We start from the raw sequence: 27,931 nt of genomic DNA, 5'->3' as shown, positions 1-27,931 counted from the left end.
GGTGGGTCCCCACCAGCCGGGGCGGGGTCCCGTGGGGCAGGGGCGGGGCTGGCGGCGGGCAGGGCCGCCCCTTCCAGCGAGGGCGGACTGTCTTGGCCTTTAAGCGCCTGCTAAAGCTCGGCTGAGAGAGGCCCGGGTCAGTCCCCACACCATGCCCTGTTTGTGCTCCGGGCCAGAGTGCGCCTGAGCGGTTCGGGCCTCGGTGTCCCCGCGGGTCTTTCGCCGCCGCCTCTCCGTGATGCAGGCGCGCGCGCTACTCCCCGCCACGCTGGCCACTCTGGCCACGCTGGCTGTGTTGGCTCTGGCCCGGGAGCCCCCAGCGGCTCCGTGTCCTGCACGCTGCGACGTGTCGCGCTGTCCGAGCCCTCGCTGCCCTGGGGGCTATGTGCCTGACCTCTGCAACTGCTGCCTTGTGTGCGCCGCCAGCGAGGGCGAGCCCTGCGGCCGCCCCCTGGACTCTCCGTGCGGGGACAGTCTGGAGTGCGTGCGCGGCGTGTGTCGCTGCCGTTGGACCCACACCGTGTGTGGCACAGACGGGCACACTTATGCCGACGTGTGCGCACTGCAGGCCGCCAGCCGTCGTGCGTTGCAGGTCTCCGGGACTCCAGTGCGCCAGCTGCAGAAGGGTGCCTGTCCCTCTGGTAAGCTCCACCAGGAATCAAAAAAGCCTTACTCTGAGGAAACTGAGGTCCAGGGGGAATCTGCCCACTTCCACTAGGCAGCCTTCTAAGAATAGTTCATACAACCCTCTGGTCTTCTAGATGGGGAAACTGAGGCCCCCAAGAGATAAATGCTGTCCCCAAAGTCACAAACAAGTTAGACTTAAACTTAAACTTAAACTCTAGTGTGGCAGCCTGGTAGCGTCTGGTGGGCTGTGAGGCTCTGACCCAGTTTCTTAGAGTCCTCCAGTGACTTAGAAAGGAATGAGTGTCAAGCAATCTTTTCCTGGTCTCTGTCTTCAATTCCTGCTCTGTTTTCTTCTGTCAGGCTGTGCTGGGTGCTGGTTCTGAGTGCCTGTCTTGGGCCTGGCTGTCTGAGAGGGCCGAGGGTTTTCAGGGTGGCCAGGCACCTGCATTACTCGGCTCCCGTCATGGTTGTGTTTGGTGTACTCTTCTCTGCTCTCTCATGTGACAGTTACTATTAACATCAGGCTCTGGGCAGAAACCGGTAAGAATGGAAATGGATTTTGTTCTTTACAGATTAAGGCATTTGTAAGAAAAAAAATCTTTTCTGGCCTGACTGTCCCTAACGGGAAACAGTGTATCAGTGCATGGCATGAAGCAGACCTTCCCCTTCTGGTACCCTTGAGACTTCTAGACTGTGGAGGGCACAGAGCTATGGAGGGAGAGGAGAATGTCAGCCTGAGGATCAGGCAGGCATCCATCACTAAGAATGGCAGGATTCCCGTGGCTATTGGAAGGATCTTAGGCTTCAGAGACCCACTGTCCTCAGTTGATCGCTTCATTGTGTTCTGGGTACCTGACTATGAGCGATCTGATGTCAGGCCTGGGAGAAGCCCCTGCAAGGAATATGTAGCCAGGGGACAACAGATGCTGAGTCTCAGCGTTACTTCCTGTGCTGGGTCTATGAGCCACCTCCCAAGAGAGGTGTTGAGTTGGGACAGTAAATGGGGCTCCCTGGCAAGGATGGGGGAGAGTGGAGAGGCTTGGGCAGAGCAGAGACCAGGATCTGATCTAGAGTGCGCTGGCCACCATCAAAACACAAGCTGCCAAGGAGTTGTCGGGTACTGCAGCCAAAGAGGAAGGACATATTATCAGAGATGTTCACATGCCAGGGTCTGCCATCCATCCTCAAAGGGCCAACTAAAGCAATGTGGCCACATGGGGGGAAGGGGTGAAAGAGTCCAGCGACACCCCCCTAAGTCCATCTAGGGGTCCTGACATGAGATTTATGTTTACATAGAGGGACAGAGGTATACTTGACCAGGCAGCTCCCACCCATCCTTGACCCATAGCTCCCTGCCAGCCCGATGCATCCCTACAGCATCCTACCTCCTCCCAGCATGAGCTTCCTGGGAAAATCCCAGTTTCTCAGGGCTCATCACTGTCTCATAGCCAGAGTCTGATAGCCAGAGGGAAGGGTACAAGGGTCCTTCACAATGTCTTCATTCAGTCCCGTCAGGAAGGTTACAGCTAGACAGAGCCAATGGCCTTGAGCCTGACACCTGTCCATTGCCCACTTTGACCTGAATGTTCCGGGTTCTGCCTACTCCAGGGACATCATTCGCTTAGGCTGCTATCCACAGGTGCTCAGAAGTTTCACATGCTGGTGTGAGTGCCAGACTCGCCCCATGCAGATGAGACTGGCCCAGTTCTTTGTTGTTAAATACTGCCCAGCAGCAGCTGAGCTGTCTCTAATTCTTCCTCCCAACTCAGCTGACAGCACTGCCCCAGGACAGAGGTCTTAGCCTCTGTCCACACACCTGTCACTGCCTCATGTCCACTGTGAGCACACTCACTAATCAGCCTGAGCACAAACCACCATGCCCAGATGCTCTGGACTTAGGCATGTGCCGGGCACAGAGAGAGCTGATGAGTCCCACTTGTGGGCCATGTCTGAGCAGGAGGCTGCTGTAGCACGGGGTCTCAGAACAGATCAGATAGTAGAGGGAGACCAGGCCAGCTCTGACTTTTGCTGACTTCCACATTTCTAATCCTCCTGCATCACTTCACCTGGCAGCCAGGTGACCCTGGCCAGTTTGTCCTGCATGCTACCAACAAGACTCCCTCCATAACTCCCCCCCACACACTTACCAGGACTCTCAGGCACTATTTATGCCAACACACACACACACACACACACACACACACACACACACACATTTCCACTACCATCTTCTGTGACCTTCTCATCTTCTGGCCACCTTATTGTTTTCCCTCCCTCCTACCTCAGTACCTTTGCACATCCTCTTACCACTGGCCATAGTTGCCCCTTCATCCTTCACCTAGCAGGGTTCCTCTTCCTGGGCTCAGATGTCCTACCACCCTGAGCTGGCTTTCCTAACCACTGTGCTTCATTGCTAAATCTATACCCCTGTCTATTGACCTTTCTGTTCTCTCTGCTTCTTGTTCACTCTGGGCCTCGTGGCAGGGGTGGACACAGCACCTGGTTGCACACAGTAGTTATATAAATGTCTGGGCCCATGGGTCCCTGTAGTTCTCTTGGACCCTGTTAGATGGTTCCATTGGGATTGATGGAAGATGTTTGGTCCCACCTGCATGTTAGAAAAGCATTTTCAAGAGAAGGGTCCCTTTGCTAGTATGACCTGCACTCAAGGGTCTGCTTACAGGTGGCTGGCTAGCTGCCCAGATTCAATGTCCCACAGTCCCTTGGTGGTGGTAGATACGCACATGTTACTGAGGCTCAGTGCTGGGAGCCCTGGGAAATTCTCACACAGATTTAATAGGCAGCTTTTAATGTGCAAGGCCTGACAGCCTCTCCCAGCCTGTTTATTTAAGGGCTTCGGTTGGCTTTTGTGTTCCCTCCTCTTAGCAGCTTCCTCGGAGTTGAGCATGAGAGACTAACCAGGCAAGAAGAAGTGTCTTGTATCTGTCCCTCTGCCTGCTGGGACAGCAGAACTGGTCAGTGGCATGGCTGTGTGGGGGGACTTGGAGGGTTCCAGTGGCTTCCTGCATTTATTTGATGCCTGATAGGATTGTGTGTTATAACCTGATACAAGGAGGAGTGCCATGACCTGTGAGTTCAGAAGCTCTGTCCCAGCCATATCTCTTTCTTCATCCACCTCCAGGGCATCCATGGGGCTCTGTGAGGATAATACTACCTAGACAGAATGATAACCACCCATGTCCTACACCATCAAGAGTCTGTGTGTGTTCACTGGACTATAGGAGCTCTGAAGGCAGTGAGGCAGGCAGCCAGACCTATGCAGATGCAAACCTATGCAGATGTCACAGCAGACTGGGCAGGACAGCTACAGCCTGGGGCTTTGAGGGAGGTGGCCACGAGAGTTCCTAGGGTCAGGTGTCTCAGACTCCTCCCACAACCTCTGAAGCCTTCAGGAGTTCATCATAGGGAATGATGTTGGGATATCTTATAAAGACAGGTTCTGATGCTGTGATGTGCCACCCTAGGACTCTCAAAGTAAGGGAGAGCTTGCCCCAAGCTCTGGTATTGCCGATCTGATGTACCACAGTGCTTGAGCCCCATGAGATGGTGGCCATCCCGGAGGACACTGGTGAATGGGTTATGAGAAGTAGTGTAGTCACAAGACCCTGTTCCTGGGGGCTGCAGAAGCATGGCCAGACATGGGCACTGAAAGCTGTGCCTGTAGATCCATGGGACCAGTGTGGCCTGCAGGCCACATACACCTCCAGCTGAGGCTCTAGAACCTGAATGTCACTTGCCTTTGCACACACAGTCCCTTTGCCATATGTGCCAATCCTCCATTCTTCAAGGGCAAGGTCAAAAGTCACACTTGTTCCCTCACTGAGGGCCTCTCTAGAGCAGTGCTTCTCAGCTGTTCTAATGCTACAACCCTTTAATGCAGTTCCTCATGTTGTGGTGACCCCAACTATAAAATTATTTTTGTTGCTACTTCATAGCCATAATTTTGCTACTGTTAAGGATTATAATGTGAATATCTGATAGGCAAGCTGTCTGATATGTGACCCCAACAAGGTCACGACCCATAAGTTGAGACCCACTGCTCTAGAGTACCCTCAGTACTTGGTACCCAGGATAGGCTGGCCCTGGAAGTGATCAGAGAGAGTGGAGCACACAGCCCCTAAATCTCCAGCCCTGCTGCAGCTTGCCTGCCTGGGGGACTGATCAGATCACTGTTTTTTTCTTCTTTTAAAAGCTTGCCTGTCCCTAAGTGACCCATGTCCCCTGGCCACATACATTAGCTTAAGATCCATCTGTCATACCCAGGCACTGTGCTGCGGTCTGTGGCCCTCAGACCCAGGTCGTGCCTAGGGGTTGGAAGATAGAGGAGGGCAGCTGCCCAGCCTGGAGCATACATACTGCACAGCACTCACAGCCACAGATCAGGGCACTAGCCCAGGTGCAAGGCACCACACACAGCACCCCAAACATAGGGCACCAGGCCCAGAGTCAGGTTCACTGGGTTCTCCACGGCTGATACCGTGGTTGCTGTCTAGGTTGGGAAACAAGGCTGAGAGAGATCAGGTGACCTGCCCAAAGCACACAGCCTCAACCTAGGCACATCCAAGCTCCATGCCGCTCCTTGGGAATGTATAACAGTTGGTTAGCTTCCAGGAGATCCTTGACCTGTGTTTGGCTTGGGGCCAGCCAGGCGCCTCTGGCTGTGAAATTCCAGGCTCTGCTGGTTGAGCCAACTCCCAGAGGAGGTGCTGCCTGCTCACGGCTGTGCTGGGAGGCTATTCTCAGTTCACAGAGCTTCCCAACTCCACTTACAGAATGCCCTTCCACCTGTGGCTGAGTGAGGAGGGGCAGGAAAAACTGGCCCATGCGGGACGCTCAATGCTGCCTTCACTTTCCTATTCCCATTTGCACAGGCCATCTTTAGATTTACTTGACGACCCTCACACAATACCAAGCCTGCGCATTCATAATCACGGCTGGCTGATGATCCAGGGAGGGATACCATGGCTGTCTCCCAGTTAGGAAACCCAGGCACAGTGGACTTGGAAGACTTGTGGGGTCTTTCTGTTAGGAAACACAATTGAAGAGTCATGGGTATCAGAGTCAGGCTCCTATGTGTGTCAAGTGTGCTGGCTGGGCTCATGCACTCCGGGACATATGGGTTTGGATCTCTGTTAATCACGATGATGGGTCCATGTAGTAAACAGCCTCAGAGACGGTGTAGGGTGCCCCTGTGGTATGTCTTTGTCATTCATTTTCTCATTCTGTGCCTTTCTTTCCCCATCTCTTCCATAGCCATTGTGACTGTCCAGAGCTACCACAGCACCCTGCTTGAGGGTCATCCACTGTCAGGGCATGTGTGTTGGAAATAGAGCTCTGAGGTCATCTTCCCTCCCAGGGCTACTTCTTATAGCCCGCCTTTCTTCTCAAGGCCCTAGACACCTAGCCCTGACCACTGTGCTCTGGGTCAGGCTGCTGAACAAAACTTCCGGGCCTTCAGATGCCGTTTATTTTTGAAAAACAACAAAAAACAAGAAACTAGAGCCAACAGCTGGGTGTGCTGAGACTACGGCCTTCAGAACTTGGCTCGGCCTGGCATGGGGGTGGGGCTGTTAAGAAACCCCAAATAAACAGAGCTGTTTCCTGGCCCAGCCAGGCCAGTTCATGTGGGAAGCCTGTGGTGGGGGCTTGGGGCCCTCTGTGTGACTCACCGTGACTCATCTGAGGCTGGGGCTGGATTAAAGGGCCATGCCTGTCACTCTTCGGGGCTCCCTGACCTGCAGCAGGGATAGGCCTGCCATTCTAGGATGGCGCTTATACCCAGTCTCAGTTTTCTGGGCCATGGCTGGTGCTTTGAGGTAGGGGGTTTCAAGCTGATTGCCAGGCTGAGCAGGGTTCTGGCTGGTGGCTGTATCATCTTCTTTCCCCTTTCCAGGGAGCACATGGGGGCTGCCTGCCTGTGCTAGTCATTGCTGGGCTTGGGTGAACCAAGCATGACTCTGATCTGCAGAATGGGGCCATGTATAGCAGCTCTGGTTTTTCTGTGGTCCTGGGCATGGGGAGCCAGCTGAAAGCAGGGCCCTTGCTGCAGGTCTTGACATCTCCCCCTGTTGCCCACCATGCAGAGTCCTGGCTGACAAGGTCTCGGAGGTCAGGCAGACCCTCCCCCTGGAATGACAGGTGACCTATCAACGTCTGCTGACTGGCTGGAGCCTCCAGGTCAAAGCCCAAGCAGCCTGGGGACACAGGAATTTATCGATCAGGCCTTGGCTCCTGCCTCAGTTCTACCACTACCCATAGTAGGGCTGGCAGGCCAGGTGGGCAGAGTCTGGGGAGGGTTCTGTGGGACCTGGAAGTGTGGAGTCCCGGGGTGCATTTGGCAGTAAAGTGTGCTGTCTGTAAGAAGGACAGAGTTCCCTCCTCCTGGGTCACAGACACACTAGGCCCAGGTCTCAATCTACTTAGCCAGCCTCTCTGATCACCAGTCAGGGGCAGCTGATGGCTTTGCCTGCACAGGAGTCCTCTTCATGTACCACAGGCTCCATCAGACCCAACCCGGTTCATACTTCTTCATCCCTGGCTGGTCACTTATTGTCCTTCACAGCCAGGGCACACCAGGGCTGGCCTCATAAAGGCTGTGGGCAGGTGTGCCTGAGTAAACTTCACTGGAGTGTGGGCTAGGAGATGTTTAATAAGCCTCTGTTTCCCCACCTTTGGTGATGCAGCTCCATTCCCCACAGGCTGCCACCCAGGGAGTCAGGGACATTGCCAGGCTGTGTGTGGAGACAGCACTAGCCCACGATTGGTTCAGAACCCAGGCTATGCTCTGCACCCCTCTTATGACTGCTGCCGTGGGCATGTGTTCCTGGGACAGGGAATGTCACTGTTCACTTTCATGTCAGTTCACCTATGAGGGGTCACCTTCAGTCCCATTTGTTAGATGGGAAAGTCAAGGCCCAGAGAGGGTAACTGACTTGTTACAGGCCACACAGCTAAAAGACAGCAGGTCCAGTCAGGCCTAGTTGTGTGCAGCTCCCAGGCCTGTGCTCATTTTAGACTTTAGGAACCTCTCATAAGCACTGCCAGGCAGTGTGGTGACCGAGACCGGGACCTGGAAGTCTCAGTATAGGCTCATCCACATGCCTCAGGCCTGTGGTCCTGGCAAGCCACAGCCCTGTTGCTGATGGTGGCAGAAATCTGAGCCAGTGATGAGGCTTTGGGGCGTTCGTGTGCTGCCTGGCAAGTAGGCCTGGGCTATGGCCAAGTTGGACAAAGGCGGTGTTCTGTCCACTCAGGAATCTATAGCCTAGCCAATGAGGTCATGGAGGCCAGCTGAGATGGCTCAGGAGAGGCCCCAGCCCTTTCACTGTGCCCTTATCTATCAGCACACTGACCACCAGGCACAGAGAGGGCGACGGTCCTCTCTCCAACATACTGCTGTTACATGGGATCAGGCAAGCGCCTAGTGGCGCTGGTCCCCAGCCCCAGTGCTGTGCTTCCCAGAGCAAAGATCTAAATTCTCTAAGATTCCTGCCCAGCATTGAGGAGTCCATAGGGGAAAATGTGCAGTCTCAAATCTCAGAATACCTAGTTAACCATTCTCCAGGGCAGGGATCACTGTCCCCAACGTCTGGGTACCCCTGCATTTCTGAGAGATGGGGTACGGAGCATGCTGAGCTGACATTAGCTCTGGGACCAGACGTGAGTCTCTAGCAGGGTCTCTTCCACTCTGGGCCCAGGGCTGCTGGAAGCCAGCAGGTCTCACTGACACCCTTGGTCCTTGCTGCCAGCGCAGGTCTCCACCAGCTGACCAGTCCGCGGTACAAGTTCAACTTCATCGCCGATGTGGTGGAGAAGATTGCGCCAGCTGTGGTCCACATAGAGCTCTTTCTGAGGTGCGTGCCCCCGTCCCCCCTCATCCCCCCGCCCCGAGTTCCTCTGCAGCTTCCCAGCCATTCCCAGCTGCCTTGTTGCCTGCTGCAACCCAAAACTAGATCCGAATCCAGCAGCCAGGAGCATAGTAAGGCATGGGTTGGGATGAGTAGCAACCGTTGAAACTTGGGGTGCCTGGGGGCTGAAAGTTAGCCTGAAGTGAGTCTCTAGGAGTCTAGGAGTTAGAAACAGGGGACAGTCCCACTGCGGTGCTAGCTCAATAGTACAACTGTGTCTAGATCAGGCATGAGGGAGAAGGATGTGCCAATTCGTGGGGGGAGGGGAGGGAGGCCTGAGTGGATGTGGGTGAATAGGGAAGCAAGTTTGTTCATGGGAGAGGAAGCTCACTGTGTGATGTGTGGTCTAGCCCCCTGAAAGGATCTGTCTTTACAGACAGGGGTGGAGACTCCTTCCTTCCTCCCACACCCCGTATTCTGTCCCAGAGATGTCTGTGCTGGATGAGAAGGCCTGCCTTCTAGACACAGCAGCCAAGGCCCCATCACTCACATCCGGTCCTGAGGTCTCCATTTAGACCCCCCAGAGAGAGGCCGGTTATGGTAGGAGCCTCAGATCTCCAGACACAACAGTCTCCACCCTTCTCGCCCTGCAGCTGAGTGGAGAGGGCAGCTGGGACGGTGGAGCCAGACAGGAGCCCACCTGATAGAGATCAGGGGAGATGGGGACCCGCTTATTAGTCTGGCTCTGGTATGGAGCTGCCCGATGTCAATCACCATCCCGCCCTCTGTGTGCTAAGGCCAGCAAAGTGTCAGATTACTCCACCTCCTGCACACTCACAGTGGCCACAGCCTCACAGAGGCAAGATGGAGCGAGGTATGCAGCAGGGGAGGAGGATGGGCAGTATTCATCCAGGGTCTAGCCTGAGCTCTAGAGCATGTAGGCTCTGAGTCTGTTTTCTCAAGTCATCCTGGGGCTCCTGCTCTAGAAGAAATGAGCCAGATGTTTGTAGACTCCGCAACCATTGGACTGTGAGATCCTTCTGCTTGTTGGATCCCTGCTATGACTGACAGCTTTTTAAACCTATGCATCCCAAGGGTTTTCCTGTAAACTTGCTTATGGTACTCTCCCGGGAGCCCAGAAGGCAGTTCTGAATTCTCCCTGTCAGGAGGCAGGAACAGAGGCCTAACAGAACACATGCACGCACGCGCGCGCACACACACACACACACACACACACACACACACACACACACACACCATACACCACATACTTACATACCCTGGAGTAAAATCTGAAACTGTCATTGAGGAATTCACCAATGGATACACTAAGAGGCTCTCAGCAGAAAGGAGCTAAGGGGGGACTGTGTGTCTCTAAAGGGCCTGGGCACAACCCCTGAGCTGGTTAATCACAGACTAAGGCAGCAGGGCAGCAGTGACCTGGCTGGAGAAGCCAAAACCTCATGGGTGCGTGAGGCCCAGGTAGGGCAGCAGCACAGAGCCTTCCAGACATTACCCTTGACCTGTGGGGTGTAGGTGCAGGGCTCTCTTGGGTCCTGCCTGCAGTTTTCAGAGGAGATGGGTGTACTTCTTAAAGACATTGCTGGTAGATGGGAACTAGCCACAGCTACTTCAGTTCTCACACAGGATGCTAAGCAGCCTGCCATGGTGGGAACCCTGCTCTGCCCTGCCTCCTCCTGCCCGACCCCAGCAAGTAGACCCAGATGTCGGGGCCTCAATCTCCCCTGGGAGGTTTGTGCAACAGTCTTGACCTAGGGCTAAGTCACAGAGCCCCACAGACCAGAAGCTTAAACAGTGGGGCACGTTGCCTTCTGCAAGGCACCACTCCCAGATCCTGGGCTCTCTCTTAATTTCTAGAGGTTCTGGGTGTCCTCGGGTTGGAGGGTGTCCTTCCCATCTGTCTCCCACAGTTCCCCGTGTGCCTCTTCCAGCTTCCTAGCTTCTCAAGATACCAAAGCTTGGACATAGAGCCCCACTCCATCAGAATGTCACAGCCCTGTCACACCTGCAGAGACCCACTTCCAAATGAGCTGTGGTCTGGATTTGACCACATCTGTCTGGGGGACACTGACCCACAAGTCTCCCAGAACTTGAATGAACTCATCCCTGGCTTCCCTGGTCTTGCCAGGCTGAGGTGACATTTTGAAAACACTGCCACCATGCTCCAGTGTCAGATACTTTCTGTTCTTTCACCTGCTTAGTGTCCTCAAGGCCCATGTCCTTTTCTGTGTCACCCCGAGGAAGGTCTCAAGCTGCACCAACCTTCTGCCCCATCCCATCCTGAAAATAAAGGCTCCTTAAGCAGACAGCCCATTTCCCAGGTGGGAAGACTGAGTCTCAGAGGGCTTACAGAGTCTGCCTGAGGGTAGCTCATCTAGGTTGGCGCCACTGTGGGCTGTTACATGTTGACACCAGTGGTACTTTGTCTCACTGCAGCAAACTGCAGATCAGAGATGATGGTCACATCTTTACGGTCGTGAACTGGATCCGGCTTCTGTGTTGGCAAGGCCACACCCGCACGCAAGTGGCAGCCTCAGTTCAAACCCAGGTGGAGGAGGGAGTGGTCCCTCCAGCCTGTGTTCTTTCACCTTACATATGGTTCTGCTCCCTCTACCATGTTGACTCCCCCATGCTGAATGCCCCTGTTCTTTCCTGCGCAGACACCCCCTGTTTGGCCGGAATGTGCCGCTGTCCAGTGGTTCGGGTTTCATCATGTCAGAAGCCGGTTTGATCGTCACCAACGCCCACGTGGTCTCCAGCTCCAGCACCGCCTCCGGCCGGCAGCAGCTGAAGGTTCAACTGCAGAATGGGGATGCCTATGAGGCCACCATCCAGGACATTGACAAGAAGTCGGACATCGCCACGATTGTAATCCACCCCAAGGTGAGGGGGACAACGCACCCCTGCCTGTCCTAGCCCAGCCTTCTCAGGGGACAGCAGGGACTGAAGCGGGGCCCAGGAGGGAGGGGATAGCATCCCACACCTCTCTACCTCTTTACTGTTCTAGTCAGATCCACACCCCTGTCCCTGTGGGCTGAGAGACCAGGGAGATCAGTCCCCACCTTTCACCTCTGTGCCCACACTTACTCTGGCCACCAAGGCAGACCTGTGTTGGGGCCACAGGACCTACTATGGTCACTGGCAGCATCTAGAAATCCAGGTGCTATTGCTTCTTCCTGTTTGAGGCAGAGCCTTGGGAGGAAGGACCTGGTTGACTCATTGCTTAGAATCTTACAGGGAGAAATGGGGCCATAGGGAGATTAGAATTCCCAACACTTGTCATCTGAGGGGAAACTACAGCTCGGTGACATTTGATTACACACCTAAGATCCCAGCTAACAGTGGTAGGGTCAGGCTGCCAGGCCCAAATGCAAGCCTTCCTCAAACTGGTTTTTACTGCATCCATGGGTAGCATTGCACGACTCTGGGATGGTCACGGGGAGCTCCTGTATCCCTTGCATTCATCATCAAATATGCTACTGTGCCTTCAGCTGCACTCAGGCTCGTAATTTCCTTTAGATGTCTGTGAGTCAGATGGTGTGGCCGAGTGGAGCCTAGCCCCTCCTGGATGCAGCTTCTTGGTGTCCTTGGTGACAGGTGTTTGCAGAGTTCACTCCCAAGGTGGAGGATTCACAGTAGGCTATCTTAATGCAGTCCCTCTATAGTTCTGATCCTTGTCTGGGTGCATCCCTTCCTCACGATAACACAGACACTGTAGGTGGGAGTGGGGGACAGACTGGAGAGATGAAGTGACAGGAACTCTTCACGCTTTGGAGGCCCAGCCTCTTTGAGAGCAGCACGCAGTTCTGCTGTGCTCAGGGGATCCAGGCTAGGAGAGGCTCTGTGCTCAACCACGGGCAGATGCAGGAAGCTGTAGGGCAGTGAAGGATGCTACAGCTCTTCCATAGCTTCCATGGTGATAAGAGAATAAGCCATTCATTACTTCAGAGCCAGACCAAGAAGACTGCCAAGCTGGCTGGAAGAACATGCCTGTCTTTCATCGGCAACACAAGCATTGTGTGACTCAGTAGCACACACACACACACACACACACACCTACCTCCTGGAGCCTCTGCTGTGCTCTGCTGCTCCCCAAACTGATGTGCACATACGTTTGCTCTCCAAGACCACAAAGCAGAAAGACGAGGTAGCTGAGCCCACAGACAGACGGGCTCTGCCAGCCCTGTGTGAAAGTGTTCAGGTACCTCATGTTCCAGAGGTGGCCTCAGTTTTCCTGTGTATCAACAGCAAGGGATCAAGGATTCCAAACTAGGGTTCCCAGATCCTTGACAGGGCTCCAGGGAGCAACATACCCGCCCATGGAGTGACTCTATGGGTACAGCACACCAAGCCTGGTGGTAGCTGTCACTTTCTGCCAACTCACAGAGCAAGCTGCCACCATTAAATCCCAGGCTTAGCTGGGCAGTAGCACAGGCCTTTAATCCCAGCATGTGGGAGGCAGAGGCAGGTGGATCTCTGTGAGTTTGAGGCCAGTCTCGTCCTATATAGTGAGGTCTACGTTACCTAGGGCTACATAGAGGGTCCATGTATCAGAAAACAAATCACTAGACTCAAGGATATCAGAGGCCAGACCCAGCCTGGATGCTCTGTACCTCCCCATGACAGACATTTCCGGCCTCCTCAGATGAGCCTTGGCTCTATGAACTACAGCCTTAGTCTCAGCCAGCTGCTGGGCTGGCCTCAGGGCTGGGAATAGCCTCCTTCCTCTCCAGAAAGCAGCCTGCCAGGATCCTTGTCTGTGGTCTGAGCCTCAGTCCTCTCTCACACCCTTCTCCTTCCAGAAAAAGCTCCCTGTGTTGCTGCTGGGTCACTCAGCAGACCTGCGGCCTGGCGAGTTCGTGGTGGCCATTGGCAGCCCCTTTGCCCTGCAGAACACTGTGACAACGGGCATTGTCAGCACTGCCCAGCGGGATGGCAAGGAGCTGGGTCTCCGGGACTCAGACATGGACTATATCCAGACCGACGCCATCATCAATGTGAGTGCTGTGGGGAAGGCTGACCTCGGCAACTTCGGACCAGCTTGTGCCCTGTCCTATCATACAGCACACCACCATCTAGGAAGGCCTTTGTTATCTCATGCAGAGCACCCACCCACCCAGTGACTGCCTCCTGGGATGGGCCATCTTGGACAGCTGCAGAGATGAGGTGGCCCAGGCATACCCTTGGAAGGTCTTAGCCTACCCTGCATAAGTTGTCACTTGACTAAGATTAAGGTTATATTGGATGGTACCATGACATTCACACAGCTCCAAGCCTGGGTGCCTTGACATGTACCCCTATGCCTGCCATGACTGGTAGCTGGAGCCATTCATAGCTGTAGAGACGACACTGGCTGTCTTGCAACTGCCTAGCAACTGGCGAGTTGTGGAAACATGGAAGCACAGGGTCTGGGCAGAGCCCTGGAGGGTCAGTGGGATAGCTCCCTGCCATTGTCTTTGGGTTGAGTATCAAGGCAGTGGAAGTCCATTCTGGTGACCTGTCTTGTCACTGACTGGAGTCAGTGGTGGGGAAAGAGCTTGGGGACCACTGGGGTGTTCACGGCACAGCTAACAGTGGTTTTCTCCTTTGCAGTATGGGAACTCAGGAGGACCCCTGGTGAACCTGGTAAGTGAACCCTAAAGTGCAGTGTCTGGTTTTCTAGGCTTTGCTTACACCAAGACACAGGCTAAAGATAGGGACAAACCCTATCCAGCCCTAGGAACTGCATGTCCAGTGGTCAGTAGTGTGACCATGTTGGAGGCCCAGGAAGATCTGAGCCCTAGGTCTATGATGCCTGGAATCCAGAAGGACAACAGAATAGTGGCCAGGCTGGGGCCATGTGCTCCCCCATGGCATCAGGCAATGGGGGCACAGATCAGGCTGTTACTACCCTGGGCCTTGCTATCCTCAGTTATAATCGAAGGTGAGAGAAGAGACCACACCCATGAGTTCTATAACCCACACTCATTCCAGAGTCAGCCTCAGCATCATTCTGGCTGAATTTTTTCCAGAACAGGGCAGGAGATTCAGCTGGGATCCCAGGCTCTGAGAACTTAGTGACAGAGTGGTAATATGCACACTTGACGAGCCTGCACGAGGAGGCTCTGAAGAGACATGGGCCTCACCACTGAAATAGAACAGGGGCTGGGAGCATTTATTTAGTGAGTGTGTGGAGATGAAGGAATGGGTGGAAAAGGATATGCCAAGGACAAGACACAGCACATGGGAGCACTGCCGGGGCTGGAGAAGACAGCCATGGGGCAGCCCATGGGCTGGGACAGTGTACCCTGGCACTCAGGTGACTTGTGCAGGTGGCTGTCTCCTCCACACTCACGATTCTCCAGGCAAGGCTGCTGATGGAGAGGCTCATGTGGTAGGGCTAGATTCTTAACTTTCTTCTCTAGGCCCCAACAAGTTCCCTGACAAGCTGGTAGTGCCCTGGCTGGGTTGTCTAGGGCAAGCATCCTGCACTCCTCCCACGGTCAGGCCTTTGGGAGGGGTTCTGCCCAGGAGTGGGTCCCTTTGACTGGGGCAGCTCCTGGTCTGATGGCATTGGCTCCATAAAGCAGGGCAGGGTGGGAGCTGAGCTCCAAACAGATTATGAGCTGCCACCCTGGCCCTGCTCACTGGTCTTTGCTTTCATAGAAAGGGACAGAAGGGGTCCAAGTCTCTGATGGGGATAGATGGTGTCCTGAGTGCAGTGGACACTGCCTCCTAGGGCAGAGGTGCTGGAGCTGGGGAGGCAGGAGCAACCCAATAACTTTCCTAGATACCCTTTCCAGATCCCCAGGATTTGGTGGTACACAGGGTGGGGGACTCAGAGAGCCGTGGTTACAGGAGGGCATCTCAGTGGAGCACTGACAGCCAACTTTGCCTGGAGAGAGTGCTCTTGCCCTGGGCTCAGCAGCAGTCCGCGGTTTGCTTGCACTCCTCCAAATAACCCCACACTTCGCTCTCTCTGCCCAGGATGGCGAGGTCATCGGCATCAACACGCTCAAGGTTGCAGCTGGCATCTCCTTTGCCATCCCCTCAGATCGCATCACACGCTTCCTCTCTGAGTTCCAAAACAAGCATGTGAAAGGTAAAGAACTCTCCCGAGGGGCAGGTAAGGCAGGATCCCCAGGATGAGGTCCTGCCCCACCCATGTGAGTCAGGGCCCAGCTGCAGGAGCTAGGTATACCATGTTTACTCCTAACTAGATCGGTTATCCTCCCCAGACCAGGAGACCCCAGGCATCTCATTTGCAGCTTCTCTTAGGGTCTTCCTCCAGGCCTCTCAGCTCATGAACAACATCATCCTCTGCTCCTTCAGACAGGTTTTTCCCCCAGGTCCTACCATCCAAACTTGGATTCTGGGACTCCTCTTAGTTGGCAGAAAATTACGTTTCTTTCCTTCCACCCAACCATCCATCCACCCACCATTCATCTACCTCCACACTTTATCCTTCATCTATGCATTCATCTGTTTATCGACTCCTCAATCTAAACATTCATCTGTATGCCAACCCACCCATCCATTCTATTACCATTCCATCCATTCATCCATTTACCTGCTTGTCCACTCAACTTCCCACTCATCTATACACTCGCCAATTTATCCATTCACCCATCCACCCATCCATCCATTATCCATCCATCCACCCACTCACCCATCTATCCATTCATCTATCCATCCATCCATCCATCCATCTATTCATCCATCCATCCATTCATCCACCCATCTATCCATCCACCTACCTTTCCATCCATCCATCCATCCATCCATCCATCCATCCATCCATCCATTAATCCAGCTACCAGTCTTCCCACTCATCTATATATTTACTCACCTGCTCATTCATCTTTTCATATATCCATCCATTTATCCATCCGTTTATCCATCTGCCCATTCATTCATTTATCATCCATCCATTCACCCATCTATCCATTTACCATTCATTCATTCATTCATTCATTTATCAATCCATCTATTCATCCATCTACTCCCATTCGCTGATTCACTCATCCACCAATCTACCCATTCATCTATCCATCCTCATATCCATCCTCCCATCTATCCACACACCCACTCACTCCCCTCAATCTGCCAACACATCTACCCATCCACTCATCTGCCCATTCATCCCTCTTATCCTTTCATCTATCTACTCATCTACTTGTACACACCTCCAGTCATTCATCCATTCTGTCACTCATCCCCCCATCCATTCATGCACCCATCAGTCCACCCATCCATGATTCATTCATTTACTCATCTGCCTTCCCCCCACCCATTCCTGCTCCACCCATCCATCTATCTACCCATCCCTAAGTACCCTTCTCAGCCTATGAATCATACGGTTAGTTCAGCAAGGTATCCTCTGTTCCAAGGGAACAAAGTCCAAGAACCCAACCCTTGGGAGTCACCTCCTGCCAGCCCTATCCTTTTACCACAGTCTAAAGATGGATTTCCAGTCCCTTTTGCCCCCACTCCACACAATGGGTGGCCATCTGCATCCCCCTAGGGAGAAGGCTTGCCAAGACTGCATGCTAATCTTTTCAGTTGGTAATCATGGCAACTGTCCAGAAAAGATCTCCATTTCTGGTCTCAGGCTTCTGGGGCTCCCATTTTCAGCCCAGTGAGTTGCCAATGATCACGTGCCTCCCACACCCATGTCCTGGCCGGCGCCCAGGTCTCACCCCACCTTGCTGTTCATTCCCTCACACTGCCTCCCTGTCTCCTCCCAGCCCTCTCACCAGCACTGCACTGAGAGCAGGGGCCTTCCTCCTGCTTGCCCCCTCCTTTGCGGCCCTGCCAGCCACACACAAGGACCCCAGTACAGCCAAGACTGGTCCCATGAAGAACTGCAACCGAGGAGCCTCGTTCTGTTCCAAGTGGCCCTATATGAAGATGACAGGAACAGGCAAACCCTGTCCCTCCCAGGAATCCGAGGCACCTTCTGGTGAATAGTGGGAACTAGCTGCCTTTTCTCTTGGCCAGTAGGAAGCTCAGAACTCGACCAGGGTTCCTAGACCATTGGTAGCCTTGGCTCTTTGTCTAGTGGACAGGGCTTTCCAGTTTAGCTTGTTTATGGGTTCGGAACATCACCCTCATACACTGGCCTGTGGGTGACTACTGTGCTGGAAATGGGCCAATGGCCTTTTGTCCCCTAGCTGTCTCATCTATTCTCAGACAAGAAGTCCCTGGGGGCAGGATCTGCTCCTCTGTTGCAGAGCAACTATCCTAGTTGCAGTGACCTGGTCACTCAGCCTGGGCTCTGCGGAAACGCTCACACCCATCCCAGAGTTATGTTATCACCCAAGGACAGTGCTTACCTACTATGAGAGGGTCTGACGAGGCTTAGCTAAGTGGGGTCCATTGACTTAAAGTCCTTCTGAAATTTGTGCTTATTTATGCTTTTCCATTTTTAAATAAAAACATCAGATGATCTGAACCCTGCTAATCTAAGTTCTTTAACACATCCCTTTTATTAAATCAGGAAGCAGTGAGAGCATCTCTTTTCTCATCCAGGGGTTGGTGCAGATTCTGGGGTGACTGAAACAGTACTGGTCAGGGGAGCCGTCCCCTTGGCCCTGAGCCAGGAGCTTTGGGATAACAAGAGAGGCAGGGCGCACTCCTGCTTCTTCAGGTCTCAGTTTCCCTCAGAAGAACTCCCACGCCTGGCAGAGTCCCAGATGATGGGGTGGGTGGGCCTAGGGAGTACACAGGGCCTGCCACAGAAGCAGGCTCTAGAGCAGGAGAAACTTGAGCTGGGCTCTGAGCAGAGCAGCAGTTCAACTGTGCCTCTCTGCATCCTTCAGGGGAAGGCTCTAGGACCCTTGATTACAGAAGATTAGACTAGCCTTGAACCAGAGGTCTGACCTAGCCTCAGCTCCTTCCCAAGACCGCGCAAGCATATGATTGGCTGAGCTGCCCTGTCCTTACCTAAGCTGTGCCCTCAGAGCCTTCCCTCTGGCGGGGAGGGAAACCTAGAGGACCTTGGAATCATGTGACATCTGAATGAAGAGCCTGGACAGGAGAGAAGGGGAGCAGAAGAGCTCAGAATACAGGAATGTGTCTATCCCAGCTGTGGGCAGTGCAGGCTAGCCCACCATCACAGAAGGCCAGTGAGGGGTGGTACTGAGGAGACTCTCAGAGCAGGGGACCCACATGGGCTAAGTATTGTGAGGCACTGGAGAGCGGGTGGTGGTAAGTAGGACATGTTGGCTGATGGGTGGGGGTCAGCGGCTGAGAGGAGGCAAGAAGATGTCAGGGCATAGCCACCTTCTCATGGTTGAATCAGGCTTTGTTCGAAGACTGAGGCACTGGGGTTTACCAAAAGGCAAGAGGTGGTATGGGAGCAGGGGTGGGGTGGGTGATGTGCTGAAAAAGGGAGGGGCTAGGGGGGAATTAACCGGAAGCTGAGGAGCTGTCACAGACAGCTGGCTGGGGTTCCTTTGCCCTGACCTGAGAGAAATCCCAGACAGGCAAAGGGCAACTCCAAAGGTCCAAGAGTTACTGCTTCAGAGCTCTGTGGTGGGGACCCTCTGCTCTTCTCCTCATTACTATCTATATCTATAGACTGTGAGTTTCCACTCTCTGGGCTTTTCATGGCCTTTTGGTCTATAGTATTGTTTCTTGGCCATCTTCTTTCAGAGTCTAGCCTCTGCCGATCTCTAGAACTCTTCAGAGCTTCTGGTGTCAGAGTCTGTATCTTTCGGTGCCTCTCTGAAATACTCAACCACTTCTTGGGGATACAGCCCCAAGCTTTGGGTGTCAGGGTCTACAGCTTTCAGTGGCTCCCTGAAAGTGTCAGCCTTCTCTGGGGGCAATAGCGCCGAGCTTTGGGTGTCAGGGTCTACAGCTCTCAGTGGCTCTCTGGAACTCTTAGCTGCCTCCTTGCTGCTGCCAACCAGGCTGGAACTTTGTGTGTTTGTGTCTTTTTACATTTTATTTTATATTTTTTTCTGCTTTTTGTGCAACCAGTTCAACCCACTCTACTTGTGATAAAGATCAGAAGTAGGCAAAAAAGACCAGTCAGAAAAAAGCCTTTATAGAGGCTGGAGGGATGTGTCCTTATATAGCTAGAAAGAGTAATTCCACCATTTATAGCACAGCTTCCTGCCTACCAATCATAAGCCTCTCGTGAGCACAACCATTTTCTGCCAATCACAAGCAGTTTGTGATTGACAGCTCCCACAGTCACTGGGGAGGTGCCCCACCCCCAACTTGTTGAAGATTGCTATAGCCAGGGCTGAAGCATCTGTGGACAGGGTTGTCTGGAGGTCACCAAGGCTTCTCAAGGCTGGAGTGAGGTGTTCCAGAACTGTCTGGAGCTGGCCTGGATAGAGCGAGACCTCCTCATGGCTCCAGCGGCAGCTGTGGCTGCAGAGGTTCTTGCAGCTGGAGTGGAGCTCCCCCTGAGGACTGTAAAGAGTGCACAAAAGCCATCCTGGCTGCCAAAGGAGGGTGTGCTTGGCTTCCAGGCCCTCCTCTCACCCCCACCCCATCCCCACTCAAAACTGTGAGGCAGAAGGGCCCGTCATGTCATTCAGGGGACCGAATGGCCTGACCCCAAAATAGGCCTTACCCTATTTAAAGAAACTTACCCAGAAACATTAAACTAAGAAACCTATATGAGAATAATGTCACTAGTGTTCCCTGCTTAGGCACCCCTCTAACCTGCCTCAGACTGAATCCTCAAATGTGTGAAGCCCTGGCTAGCTGGGGCTTTGCCCGCGACATTGGAGGTGTGTGTGAAGGAGGCAAGCATGGTTGAGTGGCACTTGCCGTAGCCACTGCTCTCTAGGTCTAGAACATTCTCAGGTTCCATTTGTCTCAGTCCTTTAAGGTATCCTCCCCTCCCTGTCTTGTCATTCTGTCACTGATGCTCACGGAAGTGGGGATACTTGAGGGCAAAGTGATGATTCCCTCCTGTGCTAGTCTCTTTCCCAGTGGGCTGCATGTGCCTTACAGAGGTGATTTCCCGCAGAGATAGGGACAGGATGGAAGGGTTGACAGTTCCTGCACTAGCCTCAAGAGTCCATAGACTGGCACCTCTGCTTTGTACCTCACAACAGAAGTGAGTCTAAAGGATCCAGCCTCTGGGGCTGGGGCTCTGCCAGGTGACCTGCAGGGGTGGTCCCCCATCTAAAGATGTCCCTGGAGTCCCCAGGCTGCACCTTTGCCAGGAAGGTACCTCTCACAGGAGAGGGATGAGGGCTCCTCACACCTATGGGGAGCTGTGCTTTGTAAACATGGTTTACAGGCCAAGTGGAGGTATCAAAGGAGGGGTACCCTGAACACCCAAGCTTAGGTAGGACTCATGCTTCATCCTGTCCTGATCCAGGTTCCTGGATTTCAGTGGCATCTGCAGTGATGCCCCAGACTCTCCACCTCACCACCCAGACTCTCCTTGCATGAGCTGAATGTACAAATGCTTATAGGACATCATCTGAATATCAGGGCACTGTATCTGCACCCCACCTGCTGAGCACGACATTAAGGGCACCCCCTCGTTCCCCCTGAGTCTTATGCCCCTCTTGACCTCCATCTGCATTAGCTGCACCACTACTCTGTTACCCAGCATCAGCAGCTACCAGAATCCTAGCTTGCTGTGGTGCTTCTCCAGCCACACCACTGACCTCCCACAAGCCTCAGAACTACAGCTCAAGCATGTCTGCGATTCCAGTAGCATCTCGAGTTGTCTATGGCCCACCCAGCTCCTCTGGGCATTGCAGCTACTCAGCCATCATTTGCTTTGGATAATGGATTGTTCTAGCACCATTTGCTCAAACGATGCTCCTTTCTCCACCTAAGTGATTTCCCAGCTTGACCACGAAATCAAATAACTCAGTCCTTCTATGGTGTCCCAGCGCCGCATGGCCTCGTGCCTTCTGATGTCCTAAGAAGTCCTGAGGTCAAATGTTCTGAGCCTTCCCCTCTGCTGGCCCTCATCATCTCTGCTCTCCGAGCTCTTTGGTTCCACACACAGTTGAGACTCAGCTTTTCCATTTCTATGGAAGAAAATCAAAAGTCTGTAGTGTATCTGTCAAAGAATTTGGGGTGAAGGGCTGGTATTTTAACAGTGTTGCACCCTCAGATCCAGGATCACATCTGGCTTTCTTTGGCATATGTTATACTGAGTATACGGTCTACAGGCCAATTTGCTACCAGAATCTGCAAGCAAACTGACTTTGGTATGTTGAATTTTTGATAACTTATGGGTTCTAGTAGCTTCTTGGTATATTTCACTGTTTTTTTTTCTTTCTATGTAGATGATTGTGTGGTCTGTAAATAGGAACAGTCCTCTCCTGTTCCATCTGAACGGCTCACCCTCATTCCCAATATTGAATAAAATGTTGAATAAAGGTTCGAGGAATGGGCTTCCTTGTCCTGTCCCTGCAGGAAGAGGCATCCAGTCCCTTGGCATTAGGCATACTGATGGCCAAAGGTTTTTTTTTGTTTGTTTGTTTTGTTTTGTTTTGTTTTGTTTTGTTTTGTTTTGTTTTGTTTAAGTTGCAAAGCCTCAATCCTGTTTCTGGCTTCCCATAGGTACACATATGAGATTTTGTTCATTTAGCTCACAGCATGTTTCTTCCTTTTCAGTTTATAACTAACATTAGCTCATTTTTGCCCTTTTAATTTTTAAGGTCTTGGCAACTAAGCCCAGGTCATAGACACACTAGGCAAGTGTTCTACCATTGAGGCATATTCCCAGCCCTCTTCTAACTTCTTGTTTTGAGTCAGGGTTTCAATACGTCACCGAGGTTGGCCTTGAACTCACTCTGTACCTCAAGTAGGCCTTGAACTGGCCACTCTCCTGGCTCAGCCTCTGGAGTACCTGGGATGACAGACCTATGCCACTAGGTCAGGCTGACCTTTTAATGCTAAAGCATCCCGTGCCTTCATACATTAAGTATCTCAGCCCTGATATACTGTACCTTTGGGTATTGGATCTGATTTGCTGCAAACGTTTGTCTCCACTAAGACATGAGGTTGTTGGTTTAGTTTCTGGATATGGTCGGGAGACACCAGGGTCCTATCTGGTCCCATGGAGGTGTCTGTAGAACCTGTGCTATTTCTCTCTTAAACTGCTGGTTTCTGCAGTGACATCTTCTGGGTCTGAGCTCTTTCTGGGAAGACTTTTAACTGCTCATCAACTTGCTTAGTAGGTGGAGGGCTTTGGGCCATTTAAGTGCCTGGGGCTTTCCAGACCCTATGTGGTGGGATGCATGGTTGCAAGCAGTGGCTGGCTCTCCTAGCAGCCTTGTGATGTCTGAAGGTCTGCAGCGACACCTCCTCTTGAATTCTTGACATTGACAATGTCAGTTAACGATGTCACTTCACCGACATTGACAACTATCTGTCTTTCCCTCACGATCACACTGGCTAATGATTTGCCTACTTTATTCATTTCAGGATAAAGGCTCTTGAGTCACCTATTTCTTTGCTGGGTTATTTCACAGTTCGTTGACTCATATTCTCATCTTCTGCTTCATTTGAGTCTCGTGTGGCTACCGTTTTCTTGCTTTAAGAGGAATTCAAGACCACAGGTTTGAGACTTTCCTCTTTAAAAAAAATATTATTGGGTCTGGAGAGCTGGCACAGCAGTTAGGAACAGATACTGATCTTACAGAAAACCTGGGTTCTGTTCCCAGCACCCATCTGACGGCTCTGAATCCAGCTCCAGAGGATCTAACGCCCTCTTCTGGTCTCCACAGGCACTGCATGTATGTGATGCACATACAGACAGACAAAAAACTTGTGTACATAAATAAAAAATAAATAAATCTCTTTAAAAATTTTAGTATTTCTGAGGGAGGAGGTTGTGTGTCGCGTCATTCACGTAGAGGCTCCCAGTCTCTCGCTCCACCTATATGTGGGATCAGGTTCAAGTACCACAGACACCCTCAGCTGCTGAGCCCTCTCGCCTGCCTGAGTCCTTTGTCTCTGGCACGGGTGCTTACTTGTGTTCTGTGCTTCTAAGAACTTGTGCCTCTGTGCCCTGAAAGTCTTAGTTAGGAAAATGTTCATTTATGTGGTTGAAACCATCTTCTCATTTCTCCTTTTGCTTTCCTCTCTGAGAATGGCTTGCTATCACTTCCTTCCTGGGCATCTGGGTTTCAGAGACTCTTGGTATTATTGATTGCTGGATTAAACCCACCATGTCCATGGAATTTTAGTGACATGAAAAACTGAAACGCGCCAAGCCTTGCTTTGTGTTGAGAACCTGTCCCCATGGCTTCACCACCAAAGCAGCCAGGGGTGGGCTGCTGGCCCCGGGCCCTGTTGAGCCTTCCCTGCATTCCCTTCTCAAGGGCACTGACCATGTAGCTTAACTGAGCCACTGTTTTTCACTTCCAGACTGGAAGAAGCGCTTCATTGGCATCCGGATGCGGACCATCACGCCAAGGTGAATGATGCTCCCCTGTCCTCCCAGGCATCCCCTTCTGCAGGCTGACCACTGGGTCCTGCTGCTGTCAGACCCACCACCAACTCTATTCGGAAGCTCCCCATCAAGGAAACCTCTAGAACTGCTTCCTGGCTTTCCCACGATAAGTAATTAAAACTAGGTGGCTTAGAACAGCTGAAACATACTACTTGAGAGTTCTGGGATCCAGAGACTGAAATCCAGTGCCCACGGGTCTCACACTCTGAGATTCCAGTCCTGGTTCTTCCCGTCTCCTCCTGGCTGTGGGCACCCCTCAGCAGGCTGGCCTATCCCTCATCCCTGCCCATCTCCACACAGCCTCCTCCACCCTGTGTCTGAGCCCCAAGCTGCCAGTCACTGGATATGAGAGCTGCCCAAGTCCATGACTTCATCGCAAGATCCCTGACCAACTAGAGTGGCAAAGACCTTGTTTCCAAACATGGTTATGTTCTGAGATCCTAGTGGCTATTTCTCTATCGCCACAGGCCACTCATGTAAGAGAGCCTCCCCCTGTTTGCACACCCTTTAGCACAGTGGTGACCCACAGTGTTGGAGTAGTTGTCAGGCATCCTTTCACCCTGCCAGCCACCTTGACTCTGAGTTCCAGGGAGATGGCTGTGTTCCCTCTCATCTCTTGGCTCTGGCCTTGGTAGAGGTTCTGAACAGAGCAGCTGCCTGGAAATATAGGGTGAAAGTGATAGAGAAAGGGGTGGACAGGAGGGAGGAAGGGAAGGAGGGAGGGAGGGAGAGAGGGAGAGAGGGAGGGAGGGAGGGAGGGAGGGAGGGAGGGAGGGAGGGAGGGAGGGAGGGAGGGAGGTCCAGCCCAGGGTTGTGAAGGAAGCTACCACATGGTGAAGTTCTAGGGATAACTCGGAGATATTGACCAACCACCCCTGACTCCCTCTTCTTGCTTCTGTAGCTGTCAATCTAGGAAGCAAAATTTAAACAATCTGCAGTTAGGACCAGTATGCCAACTCACCTTTACATTGTGTGCTTCCCCAACCATCCATCTATCCACCGACCATCTGTCCAGTCTTCTCATCCATTCCACGACTGAACTATTTTCCATTTCTCCACCCAGTACCTTCTGTCTGTCTACCCACCCATCTGTCCTCCCTCAGCCTCCCTCTGTAATCTGTCCTCCCATCTAGCTTTCCCCTCTCCACACTTGTAGCCAGTTGTGGCCATCTCATGGCTCAGGGTTCTCTGAGAGCTCACAAAAGGTTGTTTGTCTAGCTTGGGTGGTGGCGGGAAGGGGCAGCCACACGCCAGGGAACTGGGCTAGAGGCAGAGAGGCTTACACAGAACTGCTTTTCCAGTTTGGTGGAGGAACTGAAGGCCGCCAACCCAGACTTTCCAGCGGTCAGCAGTGGAATATATGTTCAAGAGGTGGTTCCCAATTCACCTTCTCAGAGGTATGCTCTACAGGCAGGGGCAGGGCTGCTGGCAGTCAGACATGGGGCGAGGGAGTGCTGGGGCCTGGACTGGGCCTCCTTGATGACCTTATGTGACCCCAAGTCTCCTGGCAAGGAGTTGTGGAGTCTGGCCGGTCCTCTGAACCACTGGATGATCAGTCTCTCAGAGCACTGGCCACGCCTGTCCTTGGCGCAGAGGGATCTTCCCTTTGAGAAGCAGAGGCTGAAGAGTCCCTGCCTGGGCCAAGACAGAAACTCCAAGCCTCCCTCTCTCCAGAAAGAACCGGGGCCTCAGTTTTCTTTTCTGTAGAAAGAACATCATGGTACTGCTGACTCTCCATCCCAGAGTTGTTGTCATGGTGAAATGAGATAAAGACTTTGTGTGTGTGTGTGTGTGTGTGTGTGTGTGTGTTTTTTTAACACAGTAAGAACTACAGAAATGTTAGGTACAGACCTGGTATGATGGCACAAGCCTGAACCCTCACCATTTGGGAGATAGAATCGGAAGGACTGGGCATTTAGGGCCAGACCCTGCTAGACTGGGATCAAGCCTTAAGCCATATAAGACCCTGTTTCAAAACACCAAAAACCCAAAGCAATGTTAGGTATTGGGACACCACGAGTTGAGGCCCCGTGTCTCATGTGACCATGCCCTGGCATCCTGACCTTTACCGCATCCAGGTCACATTAGTGGTTGTGAACTGAGGCTCTGGGAACTGGAGGGGCCCCGTTGCCATGTACGCTGCTGTGTGTGTGTGTGGGGGGGTGGCCCTGCCCTTCCTTCTGTAGTCTGAAAATCACTGGCCACCATGTGCCACTGGCTTTCCACTGATGTTCTTTCTCAAAATTATTTTGCTAAACTGCTGCTGTTGAGCCCAGGCGAGCCCAGCCTGAGCCCAGACAGTACGTGCGTGCTGAGGGTCTTTCTCCTGCTTGGCAGAGGAGGCATCCAAGATGGCGACATCATCGTCAAAGTCAATGGCCGCCCCCTGGCGGATTCCAGCGAGCTGCAGGAGGCAGTCCTGAATGAGTCTTCACTCCTGCTGGAGGTGCGGCGAGGCAATGATGATCTCCTCTTCAGCATCATCCCTGAGGTGGTCATGTGAGGCTACTCTCGTCCAATGCCATGCCAAAGCCTACAGAAGGTGGGGTTCCGGCCTTCATGAAATCAGGACAAATGGCTGCTGTGGTCCTCAGCAGGATCAACAGTCTCCTCTCTGAGTCCAGTGCTGAGTCCAAGACTGGACCTAACCAGGGGTCTGGATCTCAGCCTTGACCCTTAATTTCAGCTCCAGTAGAGGAAGCACAGCGTCCCTTGGACCAGATGCTCCTGATGTTACCGTCTGAGTTCTCTGGGCCTAGAAGCTCTTAGAAACCTCCCTGGAAGTCTGCCCTCCCCCCCCCCAGCTTTCTGCCTCTGCCCTCAGGAAGGCCCACCCAGCTCCCATCCCACCTCCTCTCCCTTGTATCCCAGTGCCTCAACCTCTCCCTGTTATAGGCACTTTCCTGACACTACCAGGCTTCCATCTGCCTCAGCACACCCCACCCCCATGGTAAGACAGGGGCTGTTTGCCCTACCACCCGGTATCCCTGGAGGGCAGGCCCTGTAGCTGTCCCCTGGAGAAGCCAGGGTCCTGACCTGGAGCAGGTTAACATCCCTCACTGCTGAGCTGAGCCCCGTGCTGGCCAGGATGGACAGGAAGATGAGTTTCATAATCACGTGGTCTCCAACCCTGACAGCTCATTCTCCCAAGGTGACCACATGGTGGCCAAAGAGGAGCGGGCACCTGCCTGAGGTGCAAGGACTGAGCCACTTCACCTCTGCATGCAGTTCTGGGTGCGGCAGCCGTCTGTTAAGATGGCCACCCAGCAGCCAGCAGGCTCCCAAGGGCATCTTTGTTCTCCCTAGTGTTTCAAGTGTATTTGTGAGCATTGCTGTAAAGTTTCTCCCACTACCCACATGGCTTGTACTGTATGTTTCTCTACTGTATGGCATTAAAGTTTACAAGCACATAGCTGTCAACCACAGAAGTGTTGGTCCCCCACTGGCTGGGGTCTTTTCACATGTAGTTCATCACTGGGGTCATTCTGAGAACTGTAAGTGGCCTTTCCAGGTTGATAAAATGTCATGCATATGAAACGCACCAGATCCCAGGGCTGCCTGCTGTTATGGGCAGCCTGTGTCAGGCTGCTGGGATAGTTCCTTCACATCCAGCTTGAGGTCTTATCTCTCCCTCCTGACACTACCCAACTCCTGGTTGCTATGGGAAACAAGGTCATTCCTGCTAAGCAGTTAAAAGGGTACTGGCTCCCAGTGAGTACCTGAGCCCTTCCATGAACACTTTGCTATGTGGCTGAGCTCTGCCCCTGCTTACCTCTGTCTGTCTGTCCGTCTGTCTATCTACATCTATCTATCCATCCATCCATTTTATCTATCTATCTATCTATCTATCTATCTATCTATCTATCTATCTATCTATTTTTTCTTTTCACACACCCTACCCACAATCCCATAGTGGCTGGAAGCAGACACAGTCCAGATTTTCCAAGCGAAAATTCTCAGAAGGACTTGGTGGTGGTGGGGAGGG

At 52.8% G+C, this 27,931-nt stretch overlaps 1 protein-coding gene across 2 annotated transcripts; it reads left to right on the top strand.

The window, feature by feature from the left end:
- The first annotated feature begins 82 nt into the window (after window positions 1-82).
- Htra3 (HtrA serine peptidase 3) lies at window positions 83-27,361 on the top strand. Of its 2 annotated transcripts, XM_021162387.2 has the most exons (9): window positions 83-641; window positions 8,402-8,501; window positions 11,177-11,399; window positions 13,319-13,513; window positions 14,109-14,141; window positions 15,483-15,597; window positions 23,862-23,910; window positions 25,248-25,343; window positions 26,284-27,361. In XM_021162387.2, exons 1-9 carry the CDS (start codon window positions 239-241, stop codon window positions 26,447-26,449), a joined length of 1,380 nt encoding a protein of 459 aa, XP_021018046.1. In that variant the 5' UTR covers window positions 83-238; the 3' UTR covers window positions 26,450-27,361. The 2 variants fall into 2 exon arrangements, with proteins under 2 accessions (XP_021018046.1, XP_085692761.1); XM_085836635.1 differs by lacking the exons at window positions 23,862-23,910; window positions 25,248-25,343; window positions 26,284-27,361 and adding an exon at window positions 17,243-17,949.
- Window positions 27,362-27,931: the final 570 nt, after the last annotated feature.

This window comes from Mus caroli, unplaced genomic scaffold, assembly GCF_978045245.1.
Source record: "Mus caroli unplaced genomic scaffold, Mus_caroli_1 scaffold_4, whole genome shotgun sequence".
Classification (NCBI taxonomy): Eukaryota; Metazoa; Chordata; class Mammalia; order Rodentia; family Muridae; genus Mus; species Mus caroli.
Note: the sequence above shows the minus strand (reverse complement) of the source record. Positions and strands in the feature narration are given on the sequence as shown.

Coding starts and splice junctions, on each gene's coding strand:
- Htra3 (XM_021162387.2), top strand. CDS start 239: ATGCAGGCGCGCGCGCTACTCCCCGCCACGCTGGCCACTCTGGCCACG. Junction 642..8,401: donor GAAGGGTGCCTGTCCCTCTG/GTAAGCTCCACC, acceptor CTGCCAGCGCAG/GTCTCCACCAGCTGACCAGT. Junction 11,400..13,318: donor CGATTGTAATCCACCCCAAG/GTGAGGGGGACA, acceptor TTCTCCTTCCAG/AAAAAGCTCCCTGTGTTGCT.